The following is a 15296-nucleotide window of genomic DNA, read 5'->3' on the forward strand; positions in this document are numbered from 1 at the left end:
GTGGGGTCATTTACTGCACTGTTATAACTTGTTGATACTTGTGAACCTCTGCTATCTCTGAAAAACAAAAAACAAACAAAAATCTTGCTTTTCCCCACTTTTCTGAGATTTAAAAAAGTTCAGTTACAGGCTTGCTGTTCTTGAACTGTTTGTAAGTTTCTGTGAGGCCATTTTTTGCTTGGGCTAAAGGGAAGTCTCTCTGTTGATCAGTGGCAGTGAAAACATTGAGCAGCCTGCCTGCCCCTGTGGGAGTGGTTACTGACTTGAAACTGTAGTTTTATTGGCCATTTTGGGTCAATTCCAAAACTCCTTCATCTTCCTCTCTTAAAACCCTCTTTATGCTGCTTTTGTGCATAGCGCAACAGCGGCAGCTACTAATTGGGTTTAAACTATTCCTGGCTCCACAAAGTCTGCTCTTCACTTTTTCCCTTAGAACTGCTCTATCTCTCAATTTAAACACCATATTCTCATTCTAAGGCCCTTCACTGGTCCAATTAAGTAATCCTACAAGTTAGCACTATTAAACCATAAGCGCTACTTACTCTTATACTCTCTACGATTACCCTGTCCTCTATTGGTCCATCTTAAATTCAGTTTCCCTATTACTCTAGCATGTCCAAAGGTCAGTCAATGGTTTCCTCTCCAGTCCAGCTGGTGAATCTGGGAATTTTGAGGCAATGTTACAACTGTCTCATGTACACGGACAACCCTCTCCTTCTCCAAACAGGTTCAAATATATGTGAGAGATGCAACTATTTAGCCAAACTGGAGGCTGAGCTCTCTCATCTCAAAACTAGTGTAACCAGTCAGGAGGAGAAGGTAACCTCACACAACACAATTCCAGTATCACATAGTCCCACCACATCAGTGAACCAAACACATAAATACACAAAAACATACTGGGAGGCTCTAAATAAAAATCTACCTAAGCAACAGAGACCTCCAAAGCAGACATCCAAGCAAACACTACCTCAAAACAAAACACACACAACACATAACCCACAAAGTCAGTGTGCCAAGCAGCCACAGCCCTTAAGGCTGAATAACACACCTGATACTCTTGTTATAGGTGACTCTATTGTCCGACACACTGACGTCCCGCTCACCAGGCTGAATAAAGAGAAGGTCACAGTGAGCTGCCTGTCGGGTGCTAGGATCCGACACAACGCAAGCACTCAGGTCACTCCAAAGCAAATACAAATATGACTCAGTCATTGTACATGCTGGTGTGAATGACCTGAGACGTACCTCCCTGGACTACATGAAGAGGCATAGAGGAGCTCTCTGATCATGTAGCCCAGGCTGGTATGACCCTAACCTTGAGCAGCATCTTACCCTCACCTAGAATGATGCCACAGTACAAAGACAAAATGATCGATTTTAACAATTGGCTAAAATTTTGGTGTCATTCAAAGGGGATCCAGTGTCTGTCAGCCTGGGCTGACATGCTCAACAAGCCATGTTGCTTCGCTAGGGACGGCTTGCACCTGTCACCACTGGGCTTTCGGATATTGGCAAAGGCTCTTGCCACCCCCATAGTGCCTTTTTTAGGCAAGGCTCAAAAGTCAAACCCACCCCCATAGACAGCACAAGGAACAAGAAACTAAGGGTAATGCTGCTAAATGCCAGAAGTCTTAACCTCAAGATGCACGCACTCGAAGCTGTCCTCAGTATGGAGAACATCGATATCTGTGCAGTGACAGAAACCTGGTTCAAGGCTCCAGAGAGCACCCCAGCACTGCCAGGCTATACCTCATATCATGCTTTTCGGCCCCAAAACCCGGACCGAACCACAAAAGGAGGGGGAGTTTCCATATTTATCAAGGATATCAACACCTCCAGGTTAGTGGCATTGCACGAAGTATCGGAGACCATCCATGTGCAACTAACAGTGGGCAAGACTGCTTTTCAGTTTATAGCATCCTACAGACCACCCTCTCAAAGTCAAGAATCCCACTCTGCTTTCCTGAAAACATTGGAGAACATGAAGATCTCTCCGAACACCATTATATTGGGCGACTTCAACTACCCAAACATTGACTGGGAGCACTACTCAAGCCCCAGCACCTTAGCCCAAAGATTCCTGGAAATTATAATCTCAAATGCTGTGGAACAACTAGTCACCACTCCCACAAGAGGGGACAACATACTGGACCTGATCATTACCAACATGGGGACTCTATGCTCCACACCAGAGGTATATCCCTCATTGGTAAGATCAGACCATAAATTAATTTCACTGGATGTCCACATCCCGACCCCACCCCCAGCCCAGAAAACCACAGTGAAAAACTTCTCAAAAGCGAACTTCTCACTTCTCAAAACTGAAGTGGAATCCTTCAAGGCCCCAGGGCCAGTGGAAACTACGGCCCAAACTGCAGAATCCTATATAAATGCATTCTACGGACATCTCCAGGAATGCATGGATCATGCTATCCCAAACAAAACCAAGACCCAATCATTCAAAGGCAGGCGTCCAGTCTGGTGGACCCCTGCCATAAGTAAACTGTACAACAGAAGGAGGAAGCTACTACATGATAGAGCAAAATCCCTAATAGGGAAGGCATCTCTGATCAGTACTAGCAAAAATTACGATCCCTCATAAAATCCTCCAAGGCCAGCTTCGAGAGAAAAATTGCACAGGACACCAAAGACAATCATAAGGCTTTTTTCAGTTATGTTAGAAACCTGGGATGCAACTCCCAGACTTGTTCTGAGTTGATTCTAAATGACAAAAAATACACTGAACCCACAGACATCGCCAGTGTCCTGGCAGACAGGTTCAGTGCAAACTCCCCCAAAAGAGCAAGTATCTATCCCGCAGAGGGCTGCCTCCCAAACATCTCAGATGCTCAGGTGAAGGCTGCCCTCTCCAAAGCAAAAACACTGCTTCCATGGGACCAGATGGCGTCCCAGGTTGCCTCCTACATGAACTACAAGAGGAACTAATCCCTCAAATAAAACAGCTATACAATCTCAGCCTCACTACAGGATATGTGCCCACAGAATGGCGTACAGCAACAGTGGTCCCACTCCACAAAGGTGGAGCCTCTACGGACCCTGGAAACTATCGCCCCATAAGCCTGACTAGCTTAGTCTGCAAGGCTATGGAGAGGATCATCATGGAGCTCATAAACAAAGACATTGGGGACCTACAGACACTAGATCCTACCCAGTTCAGCTTTGTCAAGGGCAGATCCTGCCTTTTGAACCTGGTTGACTTCTTTGAAACAGTCACCAAAGCCATAGATGAATGGAAGGTAGTCCACACAGCCTATCTGGACCTTGCAAAGGCATTTGACACAATACCCCAACTCAGGCATCATAGATAAGCTATCCAGCTTAAATATAAACCCTATGTCACAAGATGGGTCGCAAACTGGCTCAAAGACAGAACCCACAGAGTGAGAGTTGCTGGAGCCATGTCAGACTCGAAACCGGTCACAAGTGGTGTCCCACAGGGTTCTGTCCTGGGACCACTCTTGTTCGGTATATACTTTTCCGAGGTACAGGCAAACGTGGGAGGACTATGGCTCACCAAGTTCGCAGACGACTGCAAACTGGGCGCCATAATCAACTCTCCAGCTGACACAAACATCCTTCAAAAAGGTCTCACAGAGACAGATAACTGGTGCCAGCGCCATGATTTAAAGCTAAATGCCAAAAAATGTATAGTCATACCCTTTGGCAAAAACAATGTGCCCACATATTGCCACATAGGCGGAAACCCATTAAGTACAGAGAAAGTTATTAGGGACCTGGGGACCCAAGTTGATAGCAATCTCTCCTTTGAAAACCACATTGCCAAAGTGGTTAGAAAGACCTTCTACATAGCCCACCTCATCACGAAGGGTTTCACATCTAGATCAAGAGAGGTAATCGTGCCCCTTTATTCATCCCTCATCAGGCCCATCATAGAATACAATGCCCCTTTTGGGATGTACCTTACCCAACACTTGTAGCAATTAGAAAGACCCCAAAAGTATCTCACCAAGAGGATCAAGGGTCTCAAACAGATGTCATATGCTGCTCGGTTAATTAAACTCCAGCTCTACTCAGTTGCATACCGCCTACTTCGAGGCGATCTATGCCTGACATACAAAGCTATGTCAAATCCAGAATTAATGGACATGCTCCACCTCAGTAAATCTAAATCCCTTAGAGCCACATGCTCGAGGGACTTGAACCTCAGCACAGAAATAAACAGAACTTGCTGGAGGGACAGGTTCATAACCCAGAGGCTCCTTCTGGAATAGAATTCCAGTTCATGTGAGGCAGAGCACCTCACTGAATCTCTTCAAGAAGAATCTCGATAATTCGCTCTGGAATAGAATTCCAGTTCATGTGAGGCAGAGCACCTCACTGAATCTCTTCAAGAAGAATCTCGATAAGTGGATGGGGGATCGTAGGTTTGTCCCAGGGATTATTCCCGTGTCACTATTAGAGGGACAGTAAACTAAACCTTAAAAAGGGCACAGTATACTCAAATCAAGGGGTGGCGTAAGCCATACAGAATCGGGCTAGGCTTATAATTGCCCCAGGGCAGATAGCCTAGTATGAACCTATGAACCTCTGATGACCCTACAGTGGGTTTAAAAAGTGTACAACATCCCTGTTAAAATCCCAGGTTTTTGTGATACAAAAAAATGAGAACACAATAAATAATTTCAAAGCTTTTCCCACCTTTAATGTGACTTATAACCTGTACAATTCAATTGAAAAATAAATCTGTTACGGGAAAAAATATAAAAAATAAAAAACGTACAGTAAGCTGGTTGCATAAGTGTGCACACCCTTAAACTAATACTTTGTTGAAGCACCTTTTGATTTAATTACAGCATTCTGTCTTCTTGCATACACACCTGACATCAATTAAAGAGACTCTGATTAACCCCAAATAAAGTTCAGCTGTCCAGGTAGGATTTTCCTGGCATTTACTCAGTTGCTTGCTACAGCAAAAGCCATGGTTCGCAGAGAGCTTACAAAGCATCAGAGGTATCATATTGTTGAACGGTGTCAGTCAGGAGAAGGGTACAAAAAAATTTCCACAGCATTGGATATACCATGGAACACAGTGAAGACAGTCATCAAAAAGTGGAGAAAATATGGGACAGCAGTGACATTGCAAAGAAATGGACTTCCCTCCAAGATTGATGAAAATACAAGACAAAAACTGGTCAGGAAGGCTGCCAATATACCTACAGCAACACTGAAGGAGCTGCAGGAATTTCTGGGAAGTACTGGTTGTGTACTACATGTGACAACAATCTCCCGCATTCTCCATATGTCTGGACTATGGGTAGGGTTGCAAGACGGAAGCCTTTTCTTACACAGGAAAACATCCAGTCCCGGCTGAAATTTGTAAAACAATACATCAGGTCTCCCAAAAGCATGTGGGCAAATGTGTTATGGTCTGATGAGACCAAGGTTGAACTTTCTGGCCACAATTCCAAAAAGTATGTTTGGCACAAAAGCAACACTTCATATCACCAAAAGAACACCACCCTACAGTGAAGCTTGGTGGTGGCAGTATCATGCTTTGGAGTTGCTTTTCTTCAGCTGGAACTGGGGCTTTAGTCAAGATTGAGGGAATTATGAACTTTTCCAAATACCAGTCACTTTTGGCCCGAAACCTTCAGGCATCTGCTAGAAAGCTGAAGATAAACGACAATGATCCCAAGCATGCATCCAAATCAACAAAAGAATGGCTTCACCAGAAGAAAATTAAAGTTTTGGAATGGCCCAGCCAGAGTCAGGACCTAAATCCAATAAAAGATCTGTGGGGTGACCTGAAGAGGACTGTGCACAAGAGATGCCCTCATAATCTGACAGATTTGGAGTGCTTTTGAATGGAAGAGTGGGCAAATATTGCCAAGTCAAGATGTGCCATGCTAATAGACTTGTACCCAAGAAGACTGAATGTTGAAGCACCTTTTGATTTGATTACAGCAAAGTATTAGTTTAAGGGTGTGCACACGTATGCAACCAGCTTATTGTAGGTTTTTAATTTTTATATTTTTCCCCTAGCAGATTTGTTTGTTTTTCAATTGAATTGTACAGGTTATAGGTCACATTAAAGGTGGGAAAAGTTTTGAAATGATTTATTGTGGTCTCATTTTTTTTTATATCACAAAACTCTGGCATTTTAACAGGGGTGTGTACACTTTTTATACCCACTGTGTGTGTGTGTGTGTGTGTGTGTGTGTGTATATATATATATATATGTGTGTGTGTGTGTGTGTGTGTGTGTGTGTGTATGTATATGTATATATATATATATAGCTCCTTTCCTAGTTTTTCCTCCGGCTGCATAGAATTTTGCCATGATAAACATGGCTGTCCACCTACAGTCACTGTATAGACCTGATTAAACAGAAATATTGGTTGTTAGCCTGTGGCCACTGTAACCCAAAGGTTCTCTGCAATTCAGTACTGTAGACAGGACAGGAGCAGAGAAGTGTTATGATATGTTGTTACTTTCCGTTTTTGAATATGGTCAGTGTTGGGGTTACAAACATTTGTGAGTATGTTATGGGAACAGAAGCAAGGTGTAGGATTGTTTATCTGCAGTTCACGTTTCCTTGTCAGACTGGCATTGGAGCCTCCAACTCGGTCAGTACTAGGTAGAGTTCATCTTCCTAGTTAGTGATGGGTTTGTGGTTCTTGCGTATTAAGATGGGTTTTGGCTTTGGTTAGATAGTTGCTTATATTTCCTGTTGTTTGGACTTGCTCTGAGCTTTGGTGTTCCTTGGTGAATCCACCTCTGACATGGTGATGGAACTTCTCATGGCTGGACCAACACCTTGTTTGATTTGCATTTGTTTTACAACACTTAGAGGTCCTTAGTCTTGAACTGGTAGAATAGAGGAATTTCAGTGCTGTATCTTTTGATAATTTTGCAGGTACTTACTGTCTATAATAAGTCAGTCATCTCCTCAACCGATCTTCTCTGTTCATCTAACTCCACATGAATTCTGGTCTGTTGCATAGCTCCTTAAATTTAGAAGACAATGCGGAGCTTTAAGCATAAATGAAGATGTACTGGCCTCTTTGACATATTTGGGCTTGATGAGCACTATGTTACTTAGTCAGCAAAGAGCTGCCATAAAAAAGGCATTATCCTTTTTTAGGGAGATCTCTTTTGCTTCAGACCAATTAACTGTGCTCTTTCACATGGTTGAGAGGCTGATTTTTTTTCTTTTTACCTGTAGAGCACTTTTCTCCGATAAATGTAAGTTTGGAGCTCAGTTCTCTCCAACCAGACCTGGATTTCTGAAGACAGTTTCTTCTTCAATGATAAACTCCTTGGTCTTTATGAAAGCTTAAGTCATTAAATTTCTGTGAATTCTTCTGCTTGTTTTCTTGCATGCAGACTGGACTCTTGTCTTACGAGATTGACTTGATATGTAGGGCTGTTTGATTTTTTTAAGGCCGTCCCTGATTTTCCAGTGCGTCTGCTACTTTCACCCAATTGACCTATTCATTCCTACCCCTCCTAAGAGGTGGCTACCGGGTCCACAGGTACTCATCAGTCCCTACCCAAGAATAGCATACTAGGCCCATCCCCATGCATGGTGAGAGTCCTACTCACCAATGCCACACTAGGTCCATCCCCAGGAAAGGTGAGAGTCCTACTATCGGGGGAGCTCACTGTTGTTGCCCAGAGCAATTCAAAGGGCAGGCCTATCCTCTAGCAAGATCAGAACCCTAAGGCTTATGTGTTCCCTGGGATGGATACACTAGTCCCCTTCCCTCCATTAGATGTGAAAATTGGATGGAAGGAAGCAGATCAGTTTGAAGGTCGGGCAGATGTCCTTGACCCATTCCTGAAGTTCCTACTCCACATGCACCTCTTGAGCTCCACCATTACTGTAAGTTATAGGAAACATGCCCGCCTTCATGCAGCTCTTCCTCCAGCTTATTGCAGTGCACTTCTAGGGCAGCTTGTGCTCACTAGGGCCATCTTCATCAGGTGCTACACCCAATGCTTGTAGGTGTCATCCAACCAGTGAGGCAGAGACAGTGTCCTCCTCCCTCCACCAGGATAAGCAAGCCGGTAGAGGATGTTCACCGTCATCCACCCTTTCCCATTTCTTCCAAAACCAGTGCTGGAGTTGGGCATAGCTGTCTGGGTTGCATTTAGGGCTTCAGTACTCAATGCTACAGATTGAGCAGCTGGACCATATGATTTATCAGAGTCTCTTCTTTAAGTGTTTTTTTCCCCCTCCAGTTATATTAAAGAAGGCTTTCATTATCCCAGTCTTAAAGAAGTCTTCTTGTGATCCAGATGACTACTACTCCATTTCTAAGTTTCCATTTATTGTTAATATTATTGAGAAGGCTGTTAATTCATAGATGATTCAGTCTTACAGGAGTTTTGAGTTCATTACCCCTTCCAGTCCAGATTTCTTGCTAGACATAGTACTGAGAAGACTTGGATTATGAATGATCTCCTAATGACGACAGTGTTGTTATTCATCTTGGTCCTTTTGATCTGTTCTCTATATTTGATATGGCAGATCACCACATTCCTTTGGTCTACTTGCAGACATATACTGTGAGGCATCCGGTAAGAGCCTGAGTGGTTTGTCTCTCACTTCTTTGTAGGTTTTTAAAGCATACTGTCTAGCCGTAGCAGTTATATAGGTGTATGGGTGTGTCTTTTTTGTATGTATGGATATATTTATATATGCTTCCATGGAAGAACTTATTAGAGGGCGTGGTCTTCAGCATTAGTGTTGTGCATTGCTGTACTGTACTGTCACTCAACTGTGCATTCTGCTTTTTTCATCATCTAAGGATGGATGCCCTTTGTTAGGATTGTAATGCATCCACAGTCGGATGAATTGTTATTATATGAAGCTCAGCACCTCCAAGGCAGTGGTCGTGGGTTCATGCCACATTAAGAAACTCAAAAATCCTGATAATATTAACTCCCACCATCATTTTCATTATCAATCCATCGTTTATGGTGGTGATAAGTTAGAATTTGTGGATAAAGCTAAAAATGTTGGAGTGTTTTTACATCTGGTTGAGGTTTAGGGATTGAGTGTCCTATATATTGCATTGCTTTTTTCTTTTAATTTAAGGAACATAGCTCACATATCAAATACCTTATCCCATCAAAGGGCCTTCCTGAGGCTGTTTATTACCTGGTCTCCTCGCATCTCAGTTGTTCCAACTACTTATACCCGTGGCTCCCTAACACAGAACTTGTCTGGCTCTAGCTTGTGTAGACCTCTGAGCCCCAGTTACACAAAGCTGCTTCTTATGTTCTTTGTATCAGTGCAGTCTTGCAGAGTCCCGGCTCCCTAACACAGAACTTGTCTGGCTCTAGCTTGTGTAGACCTCTGAGCCCCAGTTACACAAAGCTGCTTCTTATGTTCTTTGTATCAGTGCAGTCTTGCAGAGTCCCGACTGGGTTGCTCATTCATTCACAAATTACTGGTCTCCATTCCTTGTGGTGTGTTCAGCTACATGTTCTTACAGCTTTCTTGTACAACCAGCATCTGATGTTCTAATGTTGGTGTTTTCTCCAGTCAGGCTTTTGCAGTAAAACAGCCTAGCTCTTAAGCCTTGCTGCCTAAGCCTCACTGCTTGTGGGTTCAGGTGTAAACACAACATTGTACTCTTGCATTCTGTCTAAGTTGCCACTATGCTTATACAGCCACTGAACCCGCAAGTGTTGGCGATGTATCACTCTTGCACTCCAGGTTCAAAATTAGAAAAAGGCTTTTTATCCGTGCTGGTTCAGCTATAAAATGGGAATCCTAGTACACACATTAAGTGTAGCTTGTTCTTTCTTTAATTTAACAAAATCAAACAAATTAATAAATAGTAGATGGATGCTGCTAATGTTCTGTAGTATATTAAAAACATTGTTGAAGGAATGAATTCAAAAGTCCTGTGGTATTTTATTGGAGGTGTCAGTTTTAAGAAGTGGAGATCTTCTTTATAGGCTTGATTTCTAGCTATATTTCCTTTTGTACCTTACAGGGAGTCAATTTTGAAGAAGTGGAGAGTTTCTTCACATTCTTAAAGAATATTAATGATGTAGACACGGCATTGAGTTTCTACCACATGGCTGGAGCATCTCTTGATAAAGGTAGGATGTCAAGTGTTCTAGATTCATTTTGTTCTTTTGGGTTAAACTTAATTTGTGAGCATATGCACTGTGTTTAAAGGAATACTTTTGTAACATCAGAACATATGAACTGCAGTGCATTTAAGACCAGGGCATAGCTTTTTTATCAGCCTGTATTTAGAGTTATGTATCATAGGTGTCTGCCATTATTAGACAAGCTTGCATGGGCAGTGGGTCTCCAATGCATAGCCCACATTTTGTCTACATCTTGTTAGAGCTTGAAATATGCTACTGTTCAAATCTGCTTCCATTTTGTACTGTCATAAATTCACTTCTCATTTTTCTCCTAGTTTGTCTTTTCTGTAATATACATTTATTTTTCATTTTGCCTTTTTTTCATGTTTTATTATGTGAACACTATTTGTGTTTTGTGAGGCTTTGTAGTGTAGAGAGATAAAGTCATGAATCTGATGTTATTAATCTTCGTTCATGCCTTACTGATGGGTTATCGGTCCCGTCTTCAGAACTTGGGCCTGCCACATATCGAGCTTGCATCAGCCAAAAAGTCTCGAGCCAAGGTCCTACCCAGAATGCTCTGCTCCCTGTTACTTCAGATCTCGATTGCCGCATTGCTGTACAGCTGTGTCAAGCCACTCTCTTCAGCTTAGTGTCCAATTTTTTAAAAGTTTTCTATATCGTTTCTCCTTTAAAGTTTTACTAACAGTTTCTGGTATTATTCTCCTACCCTATCGTATCCTTAAGACGCTCTTCCTTTAGTCTTTTTCTCTTTATTACCCTTTTCTTACCTTTGAGGTAATTCTTCATTACCATCGTTGGTAATCCTTCTTCCGTCTCTCTTCTTATCCCTTTGGATAGCATTTCCTCTTCTTTTTGGTACTGTTCTTCTTCTCCACATCATTATGTCAGATAAGAAAAGTAGCATTGGTTTTAAGCAGTGTAAGGATTGCGGCCATAAGTTACCGCTTTCCAATGGCCATGACTTATTTGTCTACTGTCTGAATGTCTCCCACCTTACTGTAGATCCCCCGTGTGGGATTTGTAGAAATTTTTCAACCAGGACTCTTAACGAGAGAAAGAACAAATTAATCTTGAAAGGTCTTCTCAAATCTCCTTTCTGTGAGGCTGTTTCTGTGTCAGAGGGCTCACCTCCTGGTATACCCCTTAAGAGGCATTCTTCCTCTTACTCATCAAGGTCGCTTCCTTCATCTCCCTCTGGAGATCATAGGGAGTCAACTGATAAGAAGATAAAATTGACTACTGCTTTGGCGCTGCTACCTGTGACTCTGTCGGCTCCAGGCTCGGCACTGCCCCAGCTGATTCTTGCTCCAGCTATGTCCTCCTTATCGACACCGGCACCGGAGTTCCCGGTGCAGACAATTATGGCTCCAACATTTCCGTCGCAGCCCTTACTGGCACCATCCATGCAGGTACAGCCCCCGTAGGCTCTGAGTATGACGTTACTGTCCTCCACAGTGCAGGCACTTTTGGCCCAGACATGTTCTTCGGTACAGTCCTTTTCGGCACCGTCATTGTTAACGGTGCAGACACTTTCCTCGATGGCACTATAAACATTGGTGCAGACACTTGCTTTTATGGTCCAGACACCTTCAACTTCTATGGTGCTGACGTTGTTGGTGCAGACTACTTCTACACCATTTTCTTCATTGCAGACGTCCTCGGTTCTGGGCTCTGCACTTCTCGAATTAACAATGACCCAAGTACTCTCCTTCCTTGGATCCATTCATTGGTAGCCAATGTAGTCATTTTCTAGAAAGGCCAGAATTGCCCTTAGGTTTCTCTAATAGGTCTACCAGGAGCCTCTCTGAGCAAGATGTGTTGTGGCTTGTTGACCAGTTGCTTTTGGCCAGGGGTCTCTGTCACCCATTGAAGTCCACATTCCCCCCTTCAGGTGAACATATATCTCCTCAAACTCCAACGTACACTCCTCCTTCGACTTCCACCCAAACATCGAAGCCCATTACTCCGATAGCAGTTCCCTTCCTCCTACTCCAATAGTGGATCTCACTTTGTAACCGGAGTCGTCCTTGTGGCCCTCGGTGTACTGGACACTGGGCTCTTCTCAGGCCAGTGGCTGTGCTGTGGGGGAGGACATTCTTGGTTACACAACGATTTTTTTCTATGGCACCCTCCAGGAATCCTCCTTCTGTCTCGCTTCACAGTCCTCTTGAGACTCCTGGTCTGGCGGTCAGCTCATCTGAGTGGGGTGTGACCCCGGTTCCGAGGTTGTCTTGCTCGGTTCAGGACTCCCATCCCTCCTTGAGCGTGCCTGCCTTACAGGCCATGGAGAGGGCGCTTGCCTCTGCTGGCAAACCCCACATGTCAGAGTCCTCTCCCCCCTCTGTGCCACAACTCTCACAAGCCACAACCACCAGACACTGGGCACAAGGGCCTCAGGCTTCTCCTCCTCAGGAGACCCCCTCTTTGCAGTCTTCCCCAAAACCTCCCACTGAGGAAGTAAGCCGCACATCATCGTGCAAGAGGAAGCACATGGACTCCACTGAGGAGTCGTTGACTGAAGATACGGACTTTGATGATGGGGAAGGGTCCCCATAGTCACTGTCTGATGAGGTGTCCATTGGTGACATCCTTGAGATCCTTAGAGGGGTGACTGAAAGTCCTCTAATCCTTCCTCTGAGGAGTCCTTATTCCTGCAGGCCTTTGGTGCCCAACCCCCTACCTCCTGGGTTACCCCGCCGGCCGATGAGCTCATCCAGCTCATCGTCCAGCGCACATGGAAGGCTCCTGACACCCTGGAAGCTATACGGAGGCGTGATAAAATCTTATCGCCCCCATTTGAGCATCCCCATTGGTCATGAGGTCTTCCAGTAGATGCCATGGTGATGGCAGCTGCAACTAAGAAGGATTTGGCAGAAGAGACCCAAACTGTCAATCCCCCCAGCAAGGAGTCCTGAGTGATAGACAGACTAGGGAAGCATGTGTTTGCTTCATCGACCTTCGCCATAAGGTCTTTGAACTATTTGGCGCACTTTACCAGGCTTCAGAGGGATCTTATCAACCAACTCTCTGAAACCTTGGCAGGAGCTGTTTCTGACGAGGTCTGTGACAACGTGGCTTCTCAGATAGCCACCCTAGAGTCCATTTCCAATTCTTCCATGCATTTTATTTCTCACGCTATGGAAGGAGCGGCAGGCGCTGGTATAGTCACCAGATGACATGTCTGGATGTACCTTTGTGACTTTGTGGACTCCTTTAAGGCTTCCTTCATGAAACGCCCATATCGAGGCCGCTTCTTTGTTTGGCCCTAAAGTGAAAGATATGCTGGCAAGGTGCGAACAAGATGGCAAGACCCTATCTGTCATTGGTGTCAGACACTCCACTCCTCAATGATTCTACTCCAGAAATCAGAGGAGTGGGAAGATGTGGCACAGGAAATCAGAGGGCTCTTTCCGTGATACAAGTGCCGAGTTCTCCCCTAGAGGCAGAGGTGGAAACTCCAATGGAAGATGCCCCTTTCAGGGCAGAGGAGGTCCGCGAAACCAGGGTTCCAGAGATTCTTTCTCTGGCCAACCTTATTAGTGCTCCTGAAGCGTTGCCCAACTGCTCACCCCTGGAAGCGGTCGGGGACATTTTTCCTTGTACCCCGCTGCCTGGCGAAATATAACCACTGACTCTTGAGTACAATGGATAATATCCAGAGGCTATTGCATCCCCTTCCATCTTTGTCCAATCTCAGCCAGAGTATTACCCGATGATCCACCCAGTCAAAGGGAAGCAGCAGCACATGAAATCCAAAAGCTGCTACAAAAAAGAGTCATCCAAACATTCCCCCCAGACCAGATAAGATCCGGATTTTACTCAAAAGTTTTTTTAGTATCAAAAAAGATGGGACACTTGACCAGTTCTGGATCTCAGCACACTGAACACATTTGTAAAAAGAGAGAAATTCCGGATGGTCATGGTTCAGTCTGTCCTTTCTCTCCTGGAAGAAGACAATTGGATGTGCTGTGCAGATCTTCAAGATGCGTGTTACCACATAAAAATGGACAAACGCTCAAGAAGATACCTCCGCTTCCGCATAGGAGCCAGTCACTACCAATTTCGAGCTCTGCCCTTTGGTCTCTCTACAGCCCCCGGAGTGTTCACCAAATGCCTGGCAGTGGTTATCGCTCAGTTGCAACTTCAAGGATTCTAGGAATTCCATATCTAGACGACTGGCTCCTCACCACCCCCAACCAAGCATCTACTGGAAGAAGCCTTGCACTACACTCTCCTTACAGCACAATGCCTGGGAATCACTATAAACTGGGAGAAGTCCAACACGACCCCAGCTCAGTCTTTGGAATTCATAGGGGTACTGTTGGACACGAGAAATTGCATAGCATCTCTTCCAGATCACAGGCATCAAAGAATAAGGCAACAGGTTCAACCGCTGCTCTGTCACCACAAATCTCCCGCTCGATCTATACTCCAACTCTTGGAGTCAATGGCAGCCTCGATCACCATTGTTCCTCTAGCCAGATTCCACATGATGCTTCTTCAGTGGTTACTTCTCACTCAGTGGTACCCTCTACAGCATCCTTTAACTTTTCAGATAAGTGTAACTCAGAGATGCAAGCAAGATTTACCCTGGTAGATGTCTCGAAATCCCCAACAATGGTCTTGCCCCTTCAGCCCCCATCAACCGAAAGCCATGGTGATCATGGACGCCTCCCTGGTGGGGGGGGGGCTATGTCAGGGAAACTTGGTCCAAGGTACCTGGTCGGAGACAGAGGCCCTTTTGCATATCAATGTCCTGCAACTGAGAGCGGTGCTACTAGCATTGCAAGCATTTCATTCCATCCTTCCATCAGAGACTATTGCGATCCAATCAGACAACATGTCACAGTGGTCTGGTACATCAACAAGTAAGGGGGCCCCAGATCTTACCCATTATGCTGAGAGGCCTTGAGAATATGGCAGTGGGCGATAGCTTCCAACCGCTTTCTAATTGCAATGTACATTCCCGTGAGCTCCAATGTGATAGCGGACAAATTGTGCAGGTGCATTCTACAACCTCACGAGTGATTCCCTCAACTCTATGATAGCAGCAAAAATCTTCCACCGGTGGGGCCAGCCTTGCTGCGACCTATTTGCCTCCCCAACCAACTACAAGTGCAGCAACTATTTTCCCCTGATTCTCCCTTGGGGACAGTCACCGAGAGATGCTCTA

General features: G+C 44.6%; 1 protein-coding gene across 6 annotated transcripts in view; it reads left to right on the top strand.

The window, feature by feature from the left end:
* Positions 1–15296, top strand: part of MICU1 (mitochondrial calcium uptake 1) — a 1714640-nt gene that overhangs the window by 1388948 nt on the left and 310396 nt on the right. For all 6 annotated transcript variants that reach the window (XM_044055989.1, XM_044055988.1, XM_044055992.1 and 3 more), the window contains one exon: positions 9997–10105. In XM_044055989.1, the coding sequence (XP_043911924.1) occupies positions 9997–10105 (109 nt within the window). The remainder of the gene's footprint in view (positions 1–9996; positions 10106–15296) is intronic.

Source organism: Protopterus annectens, chromosome 14.part0 (genome assembly GCF_019279795.1).
Source record: "Protopterus annectens isolate FY-2018-M chromosome 14.part0, PAN1.0, whole genome shotgun sequence".
Classification (NCBI taxonomy): Eukaryota; Metazoa; Chordata; order Ceratodontiformes; family Protopteridae; genus Protopterus; species Protopterus annectens.